Genomic DNA, 24,455 nt, shown 5'->3' with positions numbered 1-24,455 from the left:
TAACATTTATTTATTATTTCAACCTTAATATTGTTCTTTTGCAGCAATGACGTACAAATATTGTACTATCATATTTCAAAAAACAAAGTTAATATGTATACTTAATACTTCTAAGTTTGGGTATGTATGAATTTTGTCTTTTTTAGTTTACAGTGTAACTTCCCTGCCTTCCTGCAATACCTTTTTTTTTGAAAAATTTATGACATTGAAGCGTAGAGTTACTCATAGAAACATAGAAGTTAAAAGTAATTCTTTCAGGACTAAATGTAAAACATTTAAATCTGTATTAAATATGATCACTTTATGGTACACCTTGTAGATGTCTTTCAGTTAGAAACACATTCTAGTTTTCGAGTATCTTCGCGTTATCTCATTTAACACTAGTACCATCAGTCAGTATTGTTCCGAAATGGACACTAAAGCTATGACTCAAGTTTCAATCAAAACATCGATTGAAACAGTTTCCATGGCTTTAGCGATACAGTATAGAAGTGAAATGTGCATCCTGAAGCTTGATTCCTCCGAATGGACTCCGATTTTCAATCAGAGGCGTCAGCTATGAGCATGGAACAAAATCGAGGCCAGATTGATCCGTAAGGGCTGGGACACATAAACACGATACGACATCGTGTCGTACCACTACGGCACGACGTCGCGTCATAGAAACTCACGATGCGTTCCTGTGAGTGCCAGTTGTTATTCAAAATTCAAAGATGACGCATCGTGAGTTTCTACGACGCGACGTCGTGGCACGTTACGATGTCGCGACGTCTTTTTTACGATGCTCGTCGTAGATTCCCACGACGCGACGTCGCATCGTGAAACGACGCCGCATCGTGGTACGACACGACGTCCCGTTTATGTGTCCCGGCCCTTAGTCGGAGGTTACACGTTCAGTTTCTCATCAATCTGATAAAGATTGACGCGAAACTGAACGTCTTACCCACATTCATAGACTGATATTTTTTTATTATGCCATCAATTTGGCGTCAATCTCAGATGGACTGAACTGATGCCAGATTGACCGTGTAACCGTTGTCTTACGCTGCGAGTTGCCGCCGACCTCGTGCTAAAACCCTATCTTCAAGGGCTGTCGGCTGTCGCTCTCAGAAACGAAAATTAATTATTACTTACTTAACTGTAATTAAAATTTGAAGATTTCGACATAAGCCCGTGAAACTCTTCATTAAATTGAACACACATTATCTGTAAATGTCTCCGAGTCCATAAAATTGTACCAAAATCATTTAAATTCGTTTACAATTCTGCTTTGATTGTGGTTTTACGGTTCAATCCCAATGCGATCTCAGTATCGCTATCCTTCTCATCGTACCTCCAGTTCAGATTCAACCCGAGCGAAACGGATTAAGCATAAGGGGATTTGATCGCGATTGAAGCAAAACAAATAAGCGCAATGCAAAATATGTCTTTGACATTACACAAGTCAAATATCGACTTCATGGCGAGCAAAGAAACAATAAACAAAACGTCTTGGCTAGGGGCACTATCGACGCTGAGATGCCGCAACGCTCCGTAGCAATGGGCCTTCGCTCTGAGGATATTCGAATCATTTCACTTCAGAGCTTCTATGATGATCCTTACGTCATCGGCATAAGTCTTATACCAGGGGTAAAAAAACTCTGAAAGTAGTGTCGTATTGTTTCTAAGCACACAAGTTCTAACTCAGCATACAGAGTCAATGATATTCCTAACACCATTAATCTACATTTGTAAAGTAACAAATGTGTTTCAGTAAACGGCCAAATGACAATAGAAAGCGTATGTATACCTTCAAATATTATTATTAGGCTAGCATAAATAGACATAGATCTGTTTACCCCATCCTGGTGATTAGGTGCAACGCAAGTGCCTACAGCAAATAAGGTATGCAAACACCAAGCATGTGCAAGCAAGTTATACGTGGGAGAGCCATGCTTCGGCACGAATGGGCCGGCTCGACCGGAGAAATACCACGTTCTTACAGAAAACCGGCGTGAAACAGCGCTTGCGCTGTGTTTCGCCGAGTGAGTGAGTTTACCGGAGGCCCAATCCCCTACCCTATTTCCTTCCCTACCCTCCCCTATTACCCTATTCCCTCTTAAAAGGCCGGCAACGCACTTGTAGCTCTACTGATGCTGCGAGTGTCCATGGGCGACGGAAGTTGCTTTCCATCAGGTGACCCGTTTGCTCGTTTGCCCCCTTAATATCTCATTAAAAAAAAAGCACCAAACGCCCGTTGCTCGTTTCTTGGTGAAATTCATAAATGAAACATGCACACACACACTTTTAAACCTTTAAAAACTATTCCATTTTAATGACGTTATTATTAAATGCTAAGCTGTCTACATTTTAAGGTCACATAAAAAAAATCCCACGAACCGTATCGTTCATTATACATTGAGAAAATCTTACACATTTTAGTACGTAAATATGATATTCCTTTCATGTCAGCACTCCCTGTTGAGTAACCTCCGGGGCATTCGCTTTTTATGTAACCCTAGAACCGAGCTTTCAGTATTTACATATTTCTTTAATATTAAACAGACCTTGGAGATTACAAAAAGTAATTCTAGCCAAAGGGTTTCGTAAATCTTCGTGTCTTATTTGCATTTCATTAGTATTTAGTTGTCACAGTAATTTAAAGTTTATGATATTAGTGGGCGCCTAGACGATCAATTTTATTGTGCAATTTCATTGAACAATTTATTTGATAAAGGCGGGTGCGTTCAATATCAACCCTAAACAGTCAATAATATTGCACAATAAAATTTATCGTCTAGGGGCCCACTTAGGTTTTAAAAAGTTGTTTGACGTTAGCTTGACTAGGTACAGATTATTCTAACACCATTTCGCTGTTTGATCGTAGCTGGAACGAAGCCGCTTTAAAGCCGGATTCGAGCAGAATCTAGGACCCGTTTTATAATCCGATGATTGATCGCTTCAACATGAACTTATTGGAAAACCGTTTAGTATAATCGAACCGTTACGATCGCGGATCGTGAAAAAGCGACATAACTTTTTGTGGAGCTGCAAAAAATCTTATCACTGATTTCGTGTTTTAGTGCAAAGATCCTGAAAATAGAGACTAATATTTTAGGTTTTTGCAAAAATAAGAAGCTTTTTTATTTTCTTACCTTTCAATCTTTAAAGTTAGAGCGCTTACAGACGAACGGCACGTGTCAGCGGCACGCGTCGGCGGCAGTCGACGGCAGACTACGGCAGCCGTCGACAGTTTATCACTCTTGCAGTTGTGATGTACCGAATAAAGGTAAGCGTCGACAGGTCGGTATCGTACGCAACGGACGTCTCGCATCAAACGGACTTTTTTATAGTACGCCCACTGTATCGGCAGCGTACGGATTAAAGACTAGCCAGTATGTTTATCTTCAAATTTGTCCAAACAAAGTTCCGAAGTCAAAATTTCTGCTTTCGACTTTTCCACCCCCCTTTGAGCATTCATTTACTACCTGCTAGCCGGTAATCCGTACGCTGCCGATTCAGCGGACGTACTGTAAAAAAATTATCTATCCGTTTGATGCGAGACGTCCGTTGCATACGATACCACCCTGTGGACGCTTACCTTTAGGCGATATATCACAACTGGGGGCCTACCACCACCTCTACTAAGCGACACCGTTTGACAGATAAGCAATATTACTTTAACGTCAAGCTAACGATCTTAAAATAATTAATATCTCACAGCGAATTTAACAATGTTTTGCATTTTTTACTGTTTTTTTAGTAAAATTATATTTAAAAAGTAAGTACGGCAATGTTATTGTAATCTTACAACAAAGTGTTCTGGAAACATGATATTTTTAGGAAAGGTCGTGGTAGGCTGCCGTCGACTGCCGCCGACACGTGCCGTTGGTCTGTAAGAAACCGACTGCACTAAGCAACACTGCGCTGCGCACTGCAGCAGAGCGACGCGACACATATCATAGACATTTTGTGTCGCGACTCGCGGCTTAGCTTGTACGATTCCGTACGAGTTTGGTCATGACTTCACGTATTCTCGGGTGGTATATGTGTAATGTGTATGCATCCCTTCTCCCTTATTATACAGTTCACTGTGAAAGTATTAAAAGTGCAGCGCTTAAAGTTATGAGTTATGAGTCATAACTCATAACTTATGACATTGTTTAATTGTTGAATTGGTTTCGTTACACCCGGTATAAGCAGTAAGTCTAATGATAGTGTTCGTTGTATGAAGTGAATAGCGTATCTTTAGTTTTGAAATGTTTGCTTGTTTCAGGGTGTGCGGCATGTTCCTTCCTGAGTTCACAAGTTTCATCGCGGCCCTTCTGTTCGTCATACATCCGATACACAGCGAAGCCGTAAGTCACCTTACACATAATAATAGTTTAAAAAAAACTAAAGAAACACGCTTCTTTTACTTATGTCATTGGCTCTATATAAATATCATATGGTTTCAAAACTATATAATTACATACACACGTTTTCCGTATTCCTGCCTATGCTAGGCCGCGACACCGTCACTGCAACGTATTTGTGGCTAACATAAACAAGGTTGAGTACCGCTGGTCTAAACGAACGAAGCACTTTTTATCTTGAGTGATACCCTCTTTCATCTTTAACGAACGGTTAAAAGCAAGTTTAGTTTGTTACGGCTAAACAAACATCGTCAAAGGACATGGTACATTTATCCCGAAAGTCTTTTCATACTGTAAAGAATAGTGGTCATCTATCATGGAGGGTTAATGTAGCGAGCAGTGCGATACAAAAGACCACCAAACGAAAACTTGCGTAAAATGAATACATGTGGACGACAATGTGTAGTATTATTTAACGAACTCGCTCAAAGTTTTTTCCAAAACGCTTGAATTCTCTGTAATATATTATGTTTGTCTTTTCTCTTATCTTACTATCAGTAACTCTAAACACACATCGACCGGAGAAATACCACGTTCTCACAGAAAACCGGCGTGAAACAGCGCTTGCGCTGTGTTTCGCCGAATGAGTGAGTTTACCGGAGGCCCGATCCCTTACCCTATTCCCTTCCCTACCCTCCCCTACTACCCTATTCCCTCTTAAAAGGCCGGCAACGCACCTGCAGCTCATCTGATGCTGCGAGTGTCCATGGGCGACAGAAGTTGCTTTCCATCAGGTGCAACATTATGTTATACAATACGAGTATAACATAATATTCTTTCTTTTTTGGTATAACTAAAGCAGTCTCGATCACAAAGGTACTGATAATAATAAGTGATGCCATATTAAGAGTCCGTATACGAAATTTTGCCGATTTTGCTCATTTTACAGACGTAATTTAACAGTTAAAATACAGTATTTCTATAAGTTTTAATGCACAACATGTAAGATCATTTCAATTATAATCTAATGTTGCTGATAGATTTTTTATTTTTTTAAGTATCTTTAAATAATCCAACTCAAACCCGCGACAGTTTTGTGATTTTTGCTGTAAAAGAAAGAATATCACCTGTTTATGGATTGTATTGACGTCTTAACGGTATGAAAAAAATACAATGTACTGTTGAGAAAGTCGTCTATACAATTGTTGGAATTACTTTTTACCACTTTAATATAAAAAAACCCTTTAAAAACCAGAAAACCTTAACTGCCCGCTAACTTGGCGATCGTCCTTTTTCACCCGGCATATGAAAGACGGGCGTGAGTGTGAAGAGAGCAGTAGAAAAGATAGTACGGGCTCTTAAAAACAGTCAACTCGCAGAGAATGAGCCCCGTCGATAGTCCATGACGTATCGATTTGCGACTCGAATTAAAATCTGCGAAACAATAGGGCTGTCACACGCATTGCTCACATGTCAATGACAAATGATTCTGTAATTGATTTATGGCGAGCACTTAGGGCTGACACTCATTAGTCTTTGACAATGTCCGAACATTTGAACGGAATGCTGAATTAGAATGTGATTTTCAATTGGTTAAGGTGGACAAAACGTATCACCTCATTGTAATCGTGACCAACTAGTTTAACTAGATTGTACGTTATTTTTAAGTGAAATGAAAAACACTTTTGGTCTTACCACAAAAGATTTAAACATCTATTGAACAGTTGTTTTGAGGCCATTATGTAATGATTTTTTTTCTAATCAACTGTTCAACAGGTGATTAAATATTTTGTAGTAAAACCGTTAAATTTTAAAGAAGCTTGCAAGTTCTTAAATTTTTTGTCATAATTGAGACATAAAAAAGATTAAGAACTTTGTAAAAGAAGCACGGATCGATCTCGGAAATCTAAAAAGTAAAACATAATAGGTAGGCATATTTAAGTATGTACTTATACTAAATTTTATGAAAATTATGGCTGATTATGTAAAATTATTTTCTCGTTTAAAAAGTAAGTAAGTATCTAATAATTCAAATATTAATAAAAATGTGTGATATTATGTAATCAATATATTAAATATTGTATTATTTACCTAATGGTGGGAATTACAAAACTACCGATATCATTATTTAAGAAGCGTTCTGAACGATATTATCAAAAACCTGAAAAAATAAACTTCAAAAGAGAAGTAGTAAGTACACCTTAAAGGGCATCTGCCAACCCTAAATCAATTCATATATGGAAGTCGAGAATTTCATGACTGCTCTTTATATAACGTTTCAGCACAGTGGGCTTATGTAAACGAATTAAAAACCGTTTATCGAGAACCATCAACCAAATTTGTATTTCGATTCGCTCGCTTGTGCAATCAGTTTAACGTTTCTATAATCGATTCTGATGACGGGCAAACATCGGTTTTTTCGCCATCAGAAAATCGATCGGCTTAATCGAATCACTCGAACGTGTACGGGTTTAAGTCAAGGTGGTTTTTCACCGAAATTGACCTGATAATTAGATCAGTCTGTAGTGCTTTGATTTGATAAAATGTGGATCGGTTCATTTTTAAACACAAAATGACGTTATATATTTGGCGGTGATATATTTCAGCGGAGATAAACATTATTTTTGCGAACTTTTCAAACAAAACTACAAGAGTGACATAACTTCCCGATGTTTGAAACCATAAAATTTTGCATTATATTATTTAAGAGCGAGTTGCACCAACTTTACAATAACGATAACAAAACTCAAACCAACGGTCAAATCTTTCGGTGACGATAACCGATTTCATTGAAACGGATGGCTGGCCAGAAACACGATCGGCTTTTTCATGCCCAAGCGACACATAAACTATTTTATTCGTCAGACGATCGGGTGATCAGCCATCATTGTTTGGTAATTAAAAAGTGACCTCAGAATCAAGACCCGCCGTAGACCTCTAAACCACTGGATTACTACTAACTTACGGAAGACCGAAAAGACTCAGTGAGCGGAAAAATAGCTCACAACGCGTTGTAGACTGTAGTCACAGTGAAACATATACGTATACGTGGGAGAGCCATGCTTCGGCACGAATGGGCCGGCTCGACCGGATAAATACCACGTTCTCACAGAAAACCGGCGTGAAACAGCGCTTGCGCTGTGTTTCGCCGAGTGAGTGAGTTTACCGGAGGCCCAATCCCCTAACCCCTACCCTATTCCCTTCCCTACCCTCAACTATTCCTTTCCCTTCCTTTCCCTACCCTCCCCTATTACCCTATTTCCTCTTAAAAGGCCGGCAACGCACTTGCAGCTCTTCAGATGCTGCGAGTGTCCATGGGCGACGGAAGTTGCTTTCCATCAGGTGACCCGTTTGCTCGTTTGCGGGGGCAAATAAGGGGTTATTTCATTAAAAAAAAAACATCCACGACGCGAAATTTGCGTTGTGGCTCTAATGAAAACGGCCACGACGCGTTCTGGCAATCACAAAAAGATCAAAAAGCGAAATTCGTGTCGTGGCTGATATGCTATTCGTTTTTCTTCATTCTTGATTGAATAGTGTTGTCACCCCTTTTTTCAAGATGGCGGCCGGGGGACATGGGTGGCGACCCTTGAGGTTAAGCTTCTGTTGACCCCCCCCCACCCTCTAACATATACCAAAAATAAAATTGCGTCCTCTAATAAATGCAAAGCTCATGTAACATTTCAATGGACTATGAGGTAAATTGATCAACTCGTGGTATGTTAATCCAATCTTTACAGTGAGCAAACTGCGAACACGGCCAGATGTAAATCCAAAGCCCTTAATCCGTTTGTAGTAATTAATGTCCACATTCCCCGCTGGATCGGCATTCGGCGCTAATGAAGTGGGAAATGGCATCGATCTGAGATAGCCAATAGTGAGAGAGGTGGTGAGAGAATGACTGGCGCCTTGAACTGTCATCAACAAACAAAAAAGAAATAGTACGATGATTTTATCGACGGTTTTTCGAATTAAAAAAGGGGATTACAGAGGCTAGAAAATTAAATAGCTTCTTATCAGGTGAACTAAAGAAAGTGACATCAAAAGCGAAATAACTAAAACTCTGCGGTGTGCATCAAATTGGCTAAAAAATAACAACTTACAAATGAATTTAAGTAAAACAAAACTAGTTCACTTCCATACTCGTAAACAAAATACAAACTATAAATTAAAAGTAAATTTCGGTGACGTTGAAATACAAGAGACAGAATCGACTGAATTTTTAGGCCTAACTGTGGATTATTTATGCACATGGAAGGAACATATCGATAAAATTTGTATTAAATTGGAAAAGTATATGTTCGTACTATTCAATCTAAAACACACAGTGTCTGTTCAAGCAGCAACCATAGCGTATCATGGGCATGTTGCCTCTGTTCTTCGCTATGGTCTCGTTATATGGGGCAACTCCGTAGACATGCACAGAGTCTTCAAAATACAAAAGAAATGTATCAGATGTATATCGAGCGCTAAATATTTTGAAACATGTAAGCCGTTGTTCAAAAAATTTAAAATACTGCCGCTGCCTTGTCAGTATATTTTTGACGTTGGTGTTTTTGTGCAGAACAATCTAGATCGCTTCTTTACTAAAAAAAATGAACTTAGCAACAAAAAGTAGTAGAGATAAACATAAACTTGTTATACCTGACCAAAGACTCAACATTTGTAGTAAAAACGCGTATTGTATGGCAGTTCGGATCTATAACAAATTACCTAACTGCTTTAAAGAGATGACCATAAAACAATATAAAAATAAACTATACATCTGGCTTCTAAACAAAATGTATTATTCAGTAAATGAATTCTTCGATGATAAAATATTATGAATGAGTTAATTTAAACAAAATTAACGTGTTTTTCAGATATATATATATATATATATATATATATATATATATATATATATATATATATATATATATATATATATATATATATATATATATATATATATATATATATATATATATATATATATAATATATATATATATATATATATATCTGAAAAAATATTTGACAAATTATAAAATGCACCTATCTATTGTAATGTAATAAATCAATAATTAATTAAGTATCGACATTTCTATTTCTATATAATAAATCTTGGTAATACATACGACTTGGTAATACATTAACCTTAGTATCTTGTAATAATATTTGCACACTCATTGTAGTAGAATATGTGGAAAATGAAAAAGCTAACACCTTATTGTACCATATTCCTAAGCAAATAAAATGATTTTGATTTGATTTTTGATTTGATTTGATTTGAAAAATTTGCTAAGAAAAAGTCCAGTAGCGTAGTTTTGGATAATAGTGTTTGGAGTAGGTTTGGAGGTAATCATTTAAAGTATATATTTCTATTCCAAATTCTTTAATATTACTTACTAAAAACGCTTAGAATAACGAATACCTAGTTTTACATAAACAAATGAAAGTAATTGATCACATACTTTCTGACATAATTGCTTTAAATCAGCGTTCTACGTATTTTTTTTATTACGGTTATAACATTTATTAAAACTTAAAAATATTTATAACCCCTTTGTTAAAGTATTTTAAATAAAAAAAAATTTCAACCAATTTGCTTTTCAACCTACTTAGATAACTGCATCGAAAAACAGAGATTTTTTTCCATCTAGCGTCTATTATCCCCTTAATTGTGAGTTAGTTTTCCTATCATCAATTTGGGAATTTACCTTGAGAAACTATTTAAACACTTTCTAAACAATTTTTAAATAAATATTGTTTTTCGATTTTCATATCAATGCATTTCATTTCCTTTTTTTGTTTCGGTTTCGGCCGAAACTGAGATCAAGTCAGAAAGTTCGGTTTCGAAAAGTAGGTTCGCTAATTTAAACTAATATTTACCGACTTGCGCTGGTAAAACGTTCGTTCTGTCGCAACGGGAGTGCAGAACAAACTGTTTTACTTTAATTCCGTATACGTATTGTTTGTACGCAAACAGCCTGCGCTCGAGGACCTGGTTAGGTCCTGGACCCCCTAACTGTGTTTGTCCCTGCACAAACGTTTAATCTAGCGTACACACAATCTCCGCTGCAAGAAGTCCACGTCCACTTTTTATACCTTGAAAATGTTAACTATTCTAATTTTATACTTGAAATGCTGTCGCCCTAGAATCTTTTTATAATGATGTGATTTTTTTTCATGTCATTTCTAAGTTTGGTTAGGACAATGCAGGCTGATCACCTGATTGTCTGACAAGTAAGATAATCCAGGCGTCGGATGGAAATGTCAAAAGTCGCTCTAGCCAGTCGTGTTGGTCTTCCGTCCCACTGGCTTATAAGAGTAAAGGAATAGAGAGTCTTCTTGTGTACTGCGCACAGTGCACACTCTTGGGCACTATAAAAAATTACTCACTATTTAAAAATTACGGTCTGGTTTCAATACAATCGGCCCCCATCACCGAAACTGCTGGTTATTGGTTAATGCTTAAAGTGGTATTAGGGAATTTGACAAGAACATAAAGAAATTATGATAAAATAACTATTTTACTGTAAATAGACAAAGTATAATTATTCTTCTTTAAAAAACATAAGCCTTTCAAAAGTTTGACCACAAAATATATATTAACCAAAAATAGAGTCTTAAACATCAGACACCTGTTAATAGCGTGACAAAAATAATCCGATTCCTCCTATGTATTCGTCTCTTAGGTGTATATTATGGTCAGTGTCGTAGTATTTTTAGATTTGCAGTTTTAAGACCCAATTTCACCAACGTCTGTTAGTGTTAAAATAGCTTGTTTAAATGTCAAGTCTTCTCTTTCATTACTATGAAAAACGAGAGAGGTAACGTGATACTAATTCGAGCATTAACTTTAACCACAGAAATCGGACCTAAACCTGTCAAGCGATACCACGGTTAAATTATTCCCGACTATTACCGGATGAAACATTAACGAATTATTAGCTGGAAGTACGTCGATCTTCAAGTCGAATAATTTATTCACGATATTGACGGAATCGGGTTAAATGGAAATTGTCTAAATAAACCCAAGAGATGATAATTAAATTATCATCTCCTGGGTTAAGGGTCCTATAAGCAACGCCTCCGTGGTCCAGTGGTTTAGAGCGTGGCTCTTGACTCGAAGGTCGTGGGTTCGATTCCCGCGTTGGAAACATGTTATTTCCAAGTTTGGTTAGGACAATGCAGGCTTATCACCTGATCATCTGACAAGTAAGATAATTTCTGCGTCGGATGGGCATGCAAAAATTCGATCCTGCGCCTGATCTCTCGCCAGTCGTGACGGTCTTCCGTCCCACTGGGTAATAATAGAGTAAAGGAATAGAGAGTGTTCTTGTGTACTGCGAACACACTTGGGCATTATAAAATTACTACTGCGTAACTAGCTTGGTTTCAATGAAACCGGCCACCGTCACCGAAACCGGTGTGGTAGTTTTGTCCAAAGGCCAAAGCAGTAGCAAACCTTCGTAAGCCACAAGATTTTGTAAAAAATGAGTTTCTCCCTATACCGATGCATTGTACTAACCACTAATATAATAATATGTATCTCTATGATTGGCAGGTAACTGGAGTGGTCGGTCGGGCGGAGATGTTGTCGTCTCTGTTCTTCCTCGCAGCTCTACTCTTCTACGCTCGCGCAGCCTCCCGAAGGCGCACCACAGGTGAGTGACCACATTTCACCACTGCAACTCCTGAGTCCATCTATAGCAGCTATTCTCAACCTTCGGCCTGCATGCGGTCCTTTGGGACTTTATCAGAGGCCCGCGTGAAGTTAAATCATTTTAAAATTCTCGCCTACCGACAAAATAGTGCAATTTTTATGTGATCTATAGTGACAACCGAATATAAAAACAATATGATCTCGGAGGCGGGAGACCTTAGCCAACACGTTTTCGTTATAATATCTCCTTTAGAGAATCGCCGACCAAAAATGTATGGAATTGACATAAGCGTTCGATAATCTCTCGGAATCGGCTCCAACGATTTTCATGAAATTTAGTGTATAGGGGGTTTCGAGAGCGATAAATCGATCTAGCTAGGAATCATTTTCAGAAAATGTATTTTTATTCGTGTTTAATCGATAATCGATAAACTGAATTATTTTTTTTTTTTTATGAAATAAGGGGGCAAACGAGCAAACGGGTCACCTGATGGAAAGCAACTTCCGTCGCCCATGGACACTCGCAGCATCAGAAGAGCTGCATGTGCGTTGCCGGCCTTTTAAGAGGGAATAGGGTAATAGGGGAGGGTAGGGAAGGGAAGGGAATAGGGGAGGGTAGGAAAGGGAATAGGGTAGGGGATTGGGCTTCCGGTAAACTCACTCACTCGGCGAAACACAGCGCAAGCGCTGTTTCACGCTGGTTTTCTGTGAGAACGTGGTATTTATCCGGTCGAGCCGGCCCATTCGTGCCGAAGCATGGCTCTCCCACGTATAAATATATGACTCTTCCTGACATCTATTGGCGAATAATAATACTATTTTGTTAGCAACTAATTGTTTTAACGACCAGCAGATGGTGTTATTAAGTAACACGAAGTCAATGAGGGTTTGCTATACCGAGCAAAGCTCGGTTATCCAGGTACTATAAACATTATTGACACATATAATTTCACTTCCATACATTTTGATCGGCGGGTCTATTTAAAAGAAGCAACAAAGAAAACATGTTGCGTAAACCCCGAGGTCGGCCTGAGGGACATGCTTTTTATTACGCAAATCTTTACTTAGTTCTCAACTAGAGTTCCTACAATTCAAACCATCTACAAATTCGATCCTGCACTAAAAACCCGAAACAAATACAGTATGTCAAATTACTGTGAGGAGTGAGCACGGCTTATAATTCCGTTAGATGTCCTCAAGTCTACTCGAGTAGACAAGATTTGGCGTTTCAAAATATAATGATAACTTATTTGCCACTTCCACGGTATCTTAACTGCCAGCATTAACACACAGACTCGGAACTGACAACTCCGAGCTGGCAGTAAAGAAGGGCTTTAGCGTGATATCGTTACCCCTCCCCTCGGCCCTCTGCCCTACGGTGGAGTGGGTGATAAGCCCTATCGGAGAACTTCGCTGAATCGCCTGCGGCGCTAGTTCCAAAATAATGAACATAAACCTTACGCTTTAGGGTAATGTATGAGTGTTTCGTTCTTATCTGTGCTCCGTTTATATTTAAGCGGCTTTAAGTTATTAAAACAAACATTCGAGGTACAATGCCATAAAGTTTTATATACCGTGCGCTCGTGTTTGCAAAATTTTCTACATAAAACAGAATTGTTCGCAGCGTTGGTATTATAATAAACTTTCGTCTCCTACGTGGTACTTATAATACCATGTCTATCAGATAAAGTATGTCAGCAAGATTCCATGGCTTGTCAGTGTTATTCTAAATAATTTAAAATATTATAAATGTGAAAGTGTGGCTGTCTGTCTGTCTATCTGTTACCTGTTCACATCCAAAACACTAAGCCGATTGAGCTGCAACAACAACCTACTCGGAGTCCTGGGAAAGGACATAGGATAGTTTATATCCCGGAATGAAATATGTACGATTCCCGCGCAATAAACGAATTTTGGCGCAACGGAGTTGCGGGCATCATCTAGTTAAAATAAATAGAATCCCTAGATTATGGCCATAGTCTATAGAAATGGGAGAGGTGCATCTCACGCAATTAATTCTGTCAAATCCATACCAATTTGCGTTGCGGTCTGAATTGACGTAGGAATTGGCCCTAACACATGTATTGTTCCAGGCTGGCTGTACGTGGTGCTGTGTACGGTGTGCGTGGGAGTGGCGATGCTGTGCAAGGAGCAGGGCATCACCGTCACGGGGGTCTGCGTGGTCTACGAGATCTTTGTCGCGCAGAAGGTACCTGCTTACTTCTGTTCTAGAGCGTTACAGGGTTTCATAGCACACGGAGTTCCCGTAGGCAAAACTTGAGTTTACGTAGTAACTTATTAGTAATCAGGAGTGCTTAGATGATGGAGTCAAGTTGAATTCGCTAGTTTAGATAACGAAGTTAGATGTCAAAAATGTATGGGATTTGATGTAGCGCATCGCTGTGGCGCGATGGCGCTTGCGGGAATTCATTACGGGAATGCCTCGGTGCTTGCGTTTTAAAGAATATTTACGTAGGCAAGAGAAAACTTCGTAATTTTAAAAAATATCACTAAGGAACCTTCACCACTTTCTGATAAAGTTCCGAATAGGCTATTCACAACTTTTTTTGACAGATTCTCCATATTTCATCTGTCAAGTTAATTGGTGGATAGCTTCGTCACTTATCAGGAAGTGGTGAAACAGGCCCTAAGTGTGTTACAAGAAAAAAGTTTAGTAAGTACCTACATAAAAAATACAGAGAATAACAAAGAGTACCACAATACGAACTAGAAGTGTAACAAAGTTGTGTAAGCCGAACATCCCTAACTAGACTATTATTCCACCTATTCGTAATGCAAACAACATTTTCCTAGCTCGGCAAATGTTTGCGCGCGGCAAATGGCCTCCTTATCGCGGACTTCGAAATTCCAATTTTCAGTTGATTTCATTATTTCAAAAATGGCGGCAATTTTATAAACAGTTACCTTAACTTGAGGCTGTAATATATAATAGCCTTTGTTACCTATCTCGATGCTTTCATCTTGATTAAGCTGGCGTTCTTTTCAGGGCTCTCGACCTTTTGGGGATTGCTTTTCTTTTAAATTTGAATAGGAAATATTAATCTTTGTAATGTCGAACGTTTTAAAGGGCCGACCTGCGTTGTTAAAAATTGAGATACTCGGTAGTCAACAAATAATTCCATATTTCTAAAGATTTCGTGAAGTGCCAAAGCTTTGTTAGCACCTTCCTCCCAAACTCTTAACGCAGCGGCAGAAACACTCATTTTTTTAAATATCCAACATAATATTTTAAAATAATATGTAACAACATTTTCATACATTGTATTTATTTTATCAAATACTTAGTCATACTTTTAAGCGAATCAATAATTTTATAAATATTAGGTAGGTTGTGCCGCTGTGTGCTGTTTTATAAACTTCGCTTTGTCATGGCTCGTGTTGTATGATACAATCATTAATTCTAGCGGCGCAACACCTCTGGGAAGTCGTGGATGGAGTCGTGGGGCACCTGGAGTTGCGCCTGCACGGAGGCGGCGCGGCGCATGGCGACGGTGTGCTGTGCCACGCTGGCGCTGCTGGCCGCCAGACTCCACGTGATGGGCGCGCAGCTGCCCGTGTTCACCCGCTTCGATAACCCCGCCGGCGCTTCGCCCCCACCCGCCAAGTAAGTAGATTTTAAACAAAAAAACCATTTCAAACAGTATTTCTTTGCCATGGGACCACCTACGAAGTATCTTCTGTCCAGTAAAAAAAGAATCATCGAAATCGCTTAACAAACCACAAAGTTATCCGCGAACAAACGAAAAAAAAATATTTTATTAATGCAGTCGAATTGAGAAACCTCCTCCTTTTTTAAGTCGGTTAAAAATAACTGGCGGACGCTCCAGCGTCACGACATAGAAGGCTAACAACTTACCCCAAAATTTTGCCTGCAGTATCAAGTAGCGACAGAATTTTCGGATAAAATATACGAGGCTTAACGGGTGTTTGTAAAACAGACAACAAGCGGATTATAACTACATCAGGCCTACAGCTTAAATTAATTATTATTAAACGAATAAGGATTCAGGGTTGTCCAAGCACGTGAAGCTTGAAAGAGGGGTTTAATAAAAATTACGAAAATAACACAGCGTGTAGTAAGATATCACGTTTTAAATACTTGTATTTAAATATAATACTTATTTAAATTTTAAGATTTTTGTAGAGGGGGTTTAGTCTTAAAACTCACTACGTATCACCAAGAGGGTGATTAATGGACGGCCCCTTCGTAATTTATTCAAGCTAAACCAATCGATCAACGCCGACAATTAGATCGAACGACTTTTAAAGACTTTAGTATTAATAATATTCTAAACCCAAAACAATTACGGCCTGTTCAACAAGGACACAATGGGTATCTTTACATAATGTTATTATTTTGTTTATAAAGAATGAAATTAAGAATTATATATTTTAGCGGTTGGCCTATAACTTTAGATTCCCTAAAAATTACGCAGTCTGCAGTTACTGAAACTGATTGACAGAAATATACAAACATAACACCGAGCCCCACTTAATTTAAGTGGAGTTAAATTTAGGATGTCGAAACAATAAGAGCCTTATTTTACCAGAATATTATTATTATTTTTTTATGAAATACGGGGGCAAACGAGCAAATGAGTCACCTGATGGAAAGCAACTACCGTCGCCCATGGACACTCGCAGTATCAGAAGAGCTGCAGGTGCGTTGCCGGCCTTTTAAGAGGGAATAGGATAATAGGGGAGGGTAGGGATGGGAAGGGAAGGGAATAGGGGAGGGTAAAGAAGGGGATTGGGCCTCCGGTAAACTCACTCGGCGAAACAGAAAACCGTCGTGAAACAGCGCTTGCGCTGTGCAAGCGCTGTTTCACGACGGTTTTCTGTGAGAACGTGGTATTTCTCCGGTCGAGCCGGCCCATTCGTGCCGAAGCATGGCTCTCCCACGTATAAATTTATTCTACTTTTATTCGAAATAGATTCAGGTGAAATTTTACACATACATTTTATAGTCGCAATAGTGTTTACGGGTTAAGCTCAGCCCTATATCGATTACTTAAATAAGTAATAGATTGCTACCTTCTCCTCGATTAAGCCTGAAATATTCATATCACCTTCGTATAGCTTAGGCAATAGTTATTTATTGAACAAAGTAGATCAATTTAAAGATCACACCTAGCAAAATGGGTTCATTTCTTCACGATGCCTGCTTTAAACTTTAGGCAATGATTTTGTTTCATTTCACAGTTTTAGGTAGCTTTTGGGGCTGATTTTTCAATCAGATTTTGGTATTGTTAAAACATCACATCTCAAGTAAAATTTATCTTACGAACGATAAACAAACTTGAAAAAGTTTCTAAATATAGATTTTTTTCTCGGGCGGTTCTTGACAGACAGATAACAAAAATATTATTGAGCATTCTTTTGTTTTCAAATAACATCTAATTAACCTGTTGTTGACGTCATTGGTGGCGTATATTGCGACAGCAATGCAACAGGCGAAAATTGTACAGTATTGGTATTTGGTGTTAACAAAAAGTTTCAAATATATTGATAACTTTTATCAAGTTTTTAAATTATCTGTTTTTGTATAAAATACTTTATAATATTGAACTCTTAACCCTTCAGACATCTGACGTTCGCCTACCTGCCCGCCCTCAACACGTGGCTGCTGACGCTGCCTGAGGCGCTGTGCTGCGACTGGACCATGGGAACCGTACCGCTGCTGCAGTCCTGGGACGACCCCCGCAACCTTGCCACCCTGGCCCTCGCTGTATCCCTCCTGGTCGCTGGGGTACAGGCTCTGAGGACTCGCTCCTCTGCTCTATCTATGGTTAGTCTAACACACGTAGTCGTTTCCTCGAGTTTTCCTCCCCTCTGCCTACCTCCCTGCCTTCTAAGGTATCCTGATTCTTGGTGAAGTTGGTGAATAACTTTTCTAAAGAAGCCATAATATTTTAAATGTTAAGAAAACGTAATTTATTCCTGATTAGTTTACGACGCCCACAAAAATAAAACATTTGGGACATTTTGGTGTGGAATTTTTCAGAAAGCTAAGGCTAATAACTTGTACGCCATATATTTTCAGGGTCTAGCGCTGCTGGTGCTGCCATTCATACCGGCGTCGAACCTGTTCTTCCCTGTGGGCTTCGTAGTGGCCGAACGGGTTCTGTACATGCCATCGATGGGCTGGTGTCTGCTCATCGCCCAAGGCTTCAGGCTATTCGCAAAGAAACGACCCAGGCTGGCCGGAGCTCTGCTTGTTACCCTGATCGTGGCGTTCAGCGCCAAGACGTACGTACGAAACTGGGACTGGAAATCTGAGTACACCATATTCGCGTCTGGACTGAAGGTTCGTAATTTTAAACTTACATACATTTAGTCATAGGAGGAGCTTCGTTATTTGGTCGGGTTATGTTAGTCAATGATATTATAAATCACAACTTGTGAATTGTTGACATAGCCCAACCAAGTAACGTAGATACGTCATCTATGAATCAAATCTTCTACATATAAATAAAATTCTCTGATAGTAGGTACGTCCCTTTGGTACATCCATTGATCATTTTTTTAAAGATTTTTTGTGAATTATACGAAACATTGCTCTCCTTGTGCTCTTTGAGACAATTTCTGTGTTACAGGTAAACAGAAACAATGCGAAGCTGTACAACAACGTCGGCCACGCTCTCGAGGGGGAGGGGAAGTACTCCGAGGCGCTGGAGTTCTTCAAAACGGCCGTCGGCGTCCAGCCGGATGACGTCGGAGCCCACATCAACGTCGGCCGGACTTACAACCACCTGGGCAAGTACCGCGAGGCCGAGGAGGCCTACGTCAAAGCCAAATCGCTTCTGCCCAAGGCCAAGCCCGGCGAATCGTACCAGGCCAGAATCGCCCCGAATCATCTGAACGTTTTCCTCAATCTGGCGAATCTGATATCCAAGAACACGTCGCGCCTGGAGGAAGCGGACCTGCTGTATAGACAGGCGATCAGCATGCGGGCGGACTACACCCAGGCCTATATCAACCGAGGCGACATCCTGATCAAACTGAACAGGACCAAGGAGGCGCAAGAGGTGTACGAACGGGCGCTGCTGTATGACAGTACCAACCCGGATATTTACTATAACGTAAGTATTGTTAAGTACTATCGGGGAAGTTGATTCATAGGCAGTTGACAGACCAACGTCATTTGGTCGAATCATGTCAACTCAATGTTAATTGTGATCTGTCGGCTGGGTTTGACATAATGCGACCAAACTACACCGGCCTATGAATCAATTTCTTCGATGCTACATTATGCTAATTTTGACTTTAAAGTAAGTATATTGTATTTGACAATAAAAACCCGGCGATTGGAAAATTGATCAAAAATGTTCAGTTTAGCCTCACGAAGTTTTTGCAAAGATGCAGACTTCAGATTAAATCAACACTGCCTTCCGTGTTTTTTTTTATCAAAGACGGGTTTTTATTACTAGGGTGTAAAATGGACTGAAATACTTTGCAGCTCGGAGTAGTCCTTCTGGAGCAGGGCAAGGCGTCGCAGGCGCTGGCGTATCTCGACAAGGCGTTGGAGCTGGAGCCGGAGCACGAGCAGGCGCTGCTCAACTCCGCCATCCTGCTGCAGGAGTTGGGCGCCGCAGACCTGCGGGACCTCGCCAAGGAACGCCTGCTTAAACTACTCGTTAGGGACTGTAAGTGTCCACCATCGACACCAGTTTGCTGTTTGCAGCTCCGTTGCGCACGTTGTCTTTAAGATATCTAATAAAACAGTTGTGTCTCTATGGTAAAAAGGCATCGCGACTTATATTTGATCGGATGGAGTTACAGTTTTACTTGTAAAAGTTATTATGTGGAAAATTATTTTGAAGCACAAAAGTGCCTTGAACTAATTAACTAAACTTATTTTTCTAACATAAAGACTACTGAATTAGCTACTTCGTGAATCGTCTGCATGACAAGCTTATGCATATCCCCCATAATCTATAATATTGTGAATAATTTCGTGTGTCGCAGCGACGAACGAGCGCGTGCACTTCAACCTGGGCATGGTGTGTATGGACGAGGGCGACGCTGACTGCGCCGAGCACTGGTTCCGCGCCGCCGTGCACCTCAAACCAGACTTCCGGTGAGTTTATGTCAATAAACTATTTTGAGTCAAATGTTTTGGCTAAGTATAATAGATGTTGGCAGCCCTCGATTTATGTAGCCCTCGCCCAGTGTTTGAGACCGTTTGCCAGAAAGACAAAGATGAAAAAATATTGAATTAAGGAGTAGTATGCCTGAGTCATAATTATTATATTGACGTGTTCCGAATGACTTGGGTCCGGCCAACTTTGTCTAAATATTTCTCCAATGGTACAACGTTCACAGCATTCTTACATATGTTTTCAGATCGGCTCTGTTCAACCTGGCTCTGCTCCTGGCTGACCGTCGCCGCCCCCTGGAGGCCGCGCCGTTCCTCAAGCAGCTGGTCCGACACCACCCCGACCACATCAAGGCCCTCGTCCTGCTCGGAGACATCTACATCAACTCCGTCAAAGACTTGGATGCTGCCGAAGCTGTGAGTTGCTTTAGGGCTTAAAAATTTGTGCCTCTGATGTGGCTACACGAAGTGGCGAGGTGAATTGAGGTCCACGTCTCGAACTGGTGGTATCACCTAAAATTTCGTTACAAAATCTTCGGTTAACTAGATTGACGCTAAAGTTTAATGTGACCACGAAGTCCATCTGACCGTTTGCCAGAAAGACTGAAATGTTGAACGAAGCCTGACTTTATTTGTTTCTAACATTGTAAGGTCTCTGATCTAAAGAAATTATGTTAAGTAAATTATTCTAGCGCGAGGGAATAAAACAAGCTTTAAGGCCACCTGTCACATTAAGTCAGTAATTGAACTTTATTAATTAGAAATCTGTTAAGCTGTAGTATTCTATCGAAAGACCGGACATATCCTAGGTCAATCGAAGTAATAGTATCAATTTTTTCAATTTCCAGTGCTACCTTCGTATCCTGGAGCTGGAGGCGGACAACGTGCAGGCGCTGCACAACCTGTGCGTGGTGGCGGTGGAGCGCGGCCAACTGGAGCTGGCCGAGAAGTGCCTGACGCGGGCCGTGGAGCTCGCGCCGGCGGAGGCCTACATCCAGCGCCATCTCAACGTCGTGCGAGGACGACTGACGTCGGGCTCCCGGGCGCACGCGAACGACGCGGTCCGCGCGCGGTGGAACTACATCCCGCAGCACCCGCCCGACCCCCACGAGACTGACTAAATCCCTCAGGGTAGGCGTCGGCGATTGTCGTGAACCTTCGGCTAATCTCGGGAGCAATGTTTAGGATATGCCAAATTATATAGAAACGGAGTAGGAGCGCTCTCGCGCTACGTCCGATCCGTATCCGACCGCATCCCGGACGACGGAAAGAAGTATGCGATGCCGGATTTAGTGCGAAAGCTTTCGTGGAATAGTTGTACTATCAGAGAAGGTGATTCCTAGGCAGATGGAGACCTACGTAGTTTGGTCGCGTTACGTCAAACTCCGACCAAATGACGTTGGTCTGTCAACTCCGTAGTAATCAATTTCCTCGATGGTACGTCTGTTCCGGACGGTATTTTCACTAGTCCGGATCGGACGTAGTGAGGGCGCTCAGAAGGTGATGCAGCAGCTGAGTTTTGTTTGTTGCTTCGTCACGACAACCGCTGATGCTGAATAGATAGCAGGATACGATAACGTTACGTGTTAGAGATAATAATTAGCGTTGAGCTTGGTCGTGGATCGGCACGTCGATCGTTCGGAGTTATTTCACCGGTGACTCTACCTTTGTCCTGTGTGCCGACGACGTGAGGGTGACCCTCGTAATCTCCGATGTAATATAACTCTGAGCGCGTTTTATAATATTACTAACACTTGAAAAAACTACGTTGCAAGTTTTCCAAGTAATAAATTATGAGTCAAAACTCTACGCGTTAAAAACGTGTTATGATAGAAACTAGTTTTTCACGAACAGTTGTGGCGTTTATTTTATATTTATTTGATTCACTAGTCAATTTTTCGATCAAATTCTCAATCTAGACAGAGCGTAACACTCATATTTATTTAAATCTAAATTTCTATGCCCCTCTTACAAGTTATAGTTAAATAAAGACTGTTTTGTTGTACGTGAAATGACGTCACTATACAATAAACAAGCAGAAGAATCTCTTATACGTAACATAGTAATGTCTCAGATTATTTGTCTTTTCTCTAATACACATAAGTACTTACATATTACAAATTATATTTTGCGTCCTCACGAAGAGAAGAAATAAAATTTACACTCACTGATCTTTTATATCAAATCAACAAAAAGAAAAGGCTTGGATAACAATAGTCAGCCGTATATATTTTAGCAGAGCGATCTCCTAGGTAAAGCTTGTATGGCTTTTTACGTGATATTAGTTTACGTTTGATATCTGGCTGTACAGTAGTGCCCGACAAGGCGAGCCAAGTATTGTATACTTAAAGTTAGAATTACCACGCATAGACATCGTGTAATGAACCGGAGCTTGGAGCTTAGCCGAAAATTTAACGATAACGAAGTTAGAAATTGGGAATAAATCATTTATCTACAAGTTCTTTATAATATTATTTAGAATTGATTTTGTTTCGACTCCTTCGCTTAACTGCGATGTTACTATTTTAGGTCTTACTAGATTATAACTTATCCTTTCAATATTTTTGTCTAGGACTGGGTTGCACCAACTAACTTTGACTTTAACTTTAAATATAACCGGAAAAATTTACAGATGTCGTATGAGAATATGGGGTGTTTGGACGCCATATTTAACTTTAACTATAACCACGCCTCTGGTGCAACCCAACCTAAACCTTCTTTACTTCCACTATAAAATGTCTAAGACACTTTAAATACGGTTCATAAACATCTTAATAATTAGTTTACATTAAGTAAATCGGTTTTTGATTCGTAGTTCTATGCGTTGTAGTTCTACGTAGGACCTGTTAAACGAGCTTAGATATTTATCTTTGAAGGACATACTTTTAAGCAACAGCATATCTTGTGTAAAGACCATAGGAGACCGTAACGAAATCAATCAATAAATAAGTAACAAATTAGTGCTGCAAATCGAACAATGCAGGAATCCACCATAGCATAATAATATTATTGTCCCACACCATCACGTGCAGCAACCTGTGCTTAACCCAAAACTTGGAAAATCATGACTTGTACGTTTTATGTGGACTTCAAAGGTAAATAATGTTACCATAGCGTCAGGTCACACTGAGACACCATGCTGCACTGCATTCAGATAAGATAGTACTTAAGTATGTATTTCGAAAATATGCCGTGTGGTTTTTTTTACGATACAAGAAGGTTAAAGAATTTTCGATAATTCTTGAAAGTCGAATCTTCTTGTGTCGTTAATGAAATATACTTAATTTTGAATCTTTAATTACAGCGCTGCTTTGCGTCTCAGTGTATCTGACCCTTAGCTGGTATACGGATGTTTCTTAAAAGGGTATATTATAATAATTAGTCGAAACTGTTTCCTACTCAACATGTTCTGGTCAGGAATGTATAAATGTGACACTTTTTATTTAGGCACAGAAGTTGCGTTCAGCAAAACGTGGCCATTGTATGATAGATATGTCATTATTAAGGTAATATTATAACATTTATAATATACCTAACATACAACTTCTAAAACTGATGCCACCTTTGGTCGAACGAACTTTGAAATAATTTTATGTTAATTATTAATTAATAAAGTAACGATTATGTGCAATCAATATGTGTGCAAAATGAGATTAATTTTGTGTTAGGTTAAGCACTTTTAGTCCATAGCGAAATTAAATTAATACCTATGTTTGTACGTATATACCAACTGGACTACATTTTTTAACATTGGATGTTAAAACACTTCACACTACACTATCTTATCGTACTCAGATAATCATAATAATAAGTAATATGGTATATTTTAAATTATAAAAGCCAAAAACATGTCGTAACAGAAACAATGTAAGATTCATGTCTGGTCGATGTTTTCTGTCTTGCGCAGTACGCAGTTAACGTAAGTTTCAATTTAATACAATACTATAGGCCTAAAGTGTTAAATATATTCATAAATCTGGATGTTTCAATACCGAGGATCTGGTTCACACGCCGTCGGTGTAGAAGCGTCACAATACCAAATCGTCGATGAAGTATGAGGCCGCATTTGCACCGAAGGCTAATAGGTAAAAAAGTATTTATAGTTAGATCTCTTATAAAGTAATAGATGTCTTATTTATAGTTGCAGTGTTCCGCTATACATGTTTAGATATCAGATGGTATAATTTAGGACGCGATGTATTAGATTAGATCTCTTCCAGGGTCGTTTTCGCATATTTCGTACCTCCTCACTGAAATATTATTTTCTTAATACCCAATGCCATTCATAAAGTAATCTATTAGTAGTAGATGTGAAAAATGTAACGTTGTTAATGTTTTAACTTTTAAAATTG

The 24,455-nt window shown here is 39.4% G+C and overlaps 1 protein-coding gene across 1 annotated transcript in view; it reads left to right on the top strand.

The window, feature by feature from the left end:
* The window catches only part of LOC121729003 (protein O-mannosyl-transferase Tmtc3), a 210,860-nt gene extending 189,377 nt beyond the window's left edge, over window positions 1–21,483 (top strand). Inside the window, exons 3-13 of the mRNA XM_042117373.1 lie at window positions 4,256–4,337; window positions 11,886–11,985; window positions 14,078–14,193; window positions 15,410–15,609; window positions 17,589–17,793; window positions 18,049–18,312; window positions 18,602–19,087; window positions 19,465–19,651; window positions 19,974–20,085; window positions 20,352–20,520; window positions 20,952–21,483. Of these exons, the coding sequence (XP_041973307.1) occupies window positions 4,256–4,337; window positions 11,886–11,985; window positions 14,078–14,193; window positions 15,410–15,609; window positions 17,589–17,793; window positions 18,049–18,312; window positions 18,602–19,087; window positions 19,465–19,651; window positions 19,974–20,085; window positions 20,352–20,520; window positions 20,952–21,224 (2,194 nt within the window). The 3' untranslated portion in view covers window positions 21,225–21,483. The remainder of the gene's footprint in view (window positions 1–4,255; window positions 4,338–11,885; window positions 11,986–14,077; window positions 14,194–15,409; window positions 15,610–17,588; window positions 17,794–18,048; window positions 18,313–18,601; window positions 19,088–19,464; window positions 19,652–19,973; window positions 20,086–20,351; window positions 20,521–20,951) is intronic.
* The last annotated feature ends 2,972 nt before the right edge of the window (window positions 21,484–24,455 follow it).

Source organism: Aricia agestis, chromosome 7, assembly GCF_905147365.1.
Source record: "Aricia agestis chromosome 7, ilAriAges1.1, whole genome shotgun sequence".
Taxonomy (NCBI): Eukaryota; Metazoa; Arthropoda; class Insecta; order Lepidoptera; family Lycaenidae; genus Aricia; species Aricia agestis.
The sequence above is the reverse complement of the archived record's forward strand: the minus strand, read 5'-3'. Positions and strand labels throughout refer to the sequence as shown.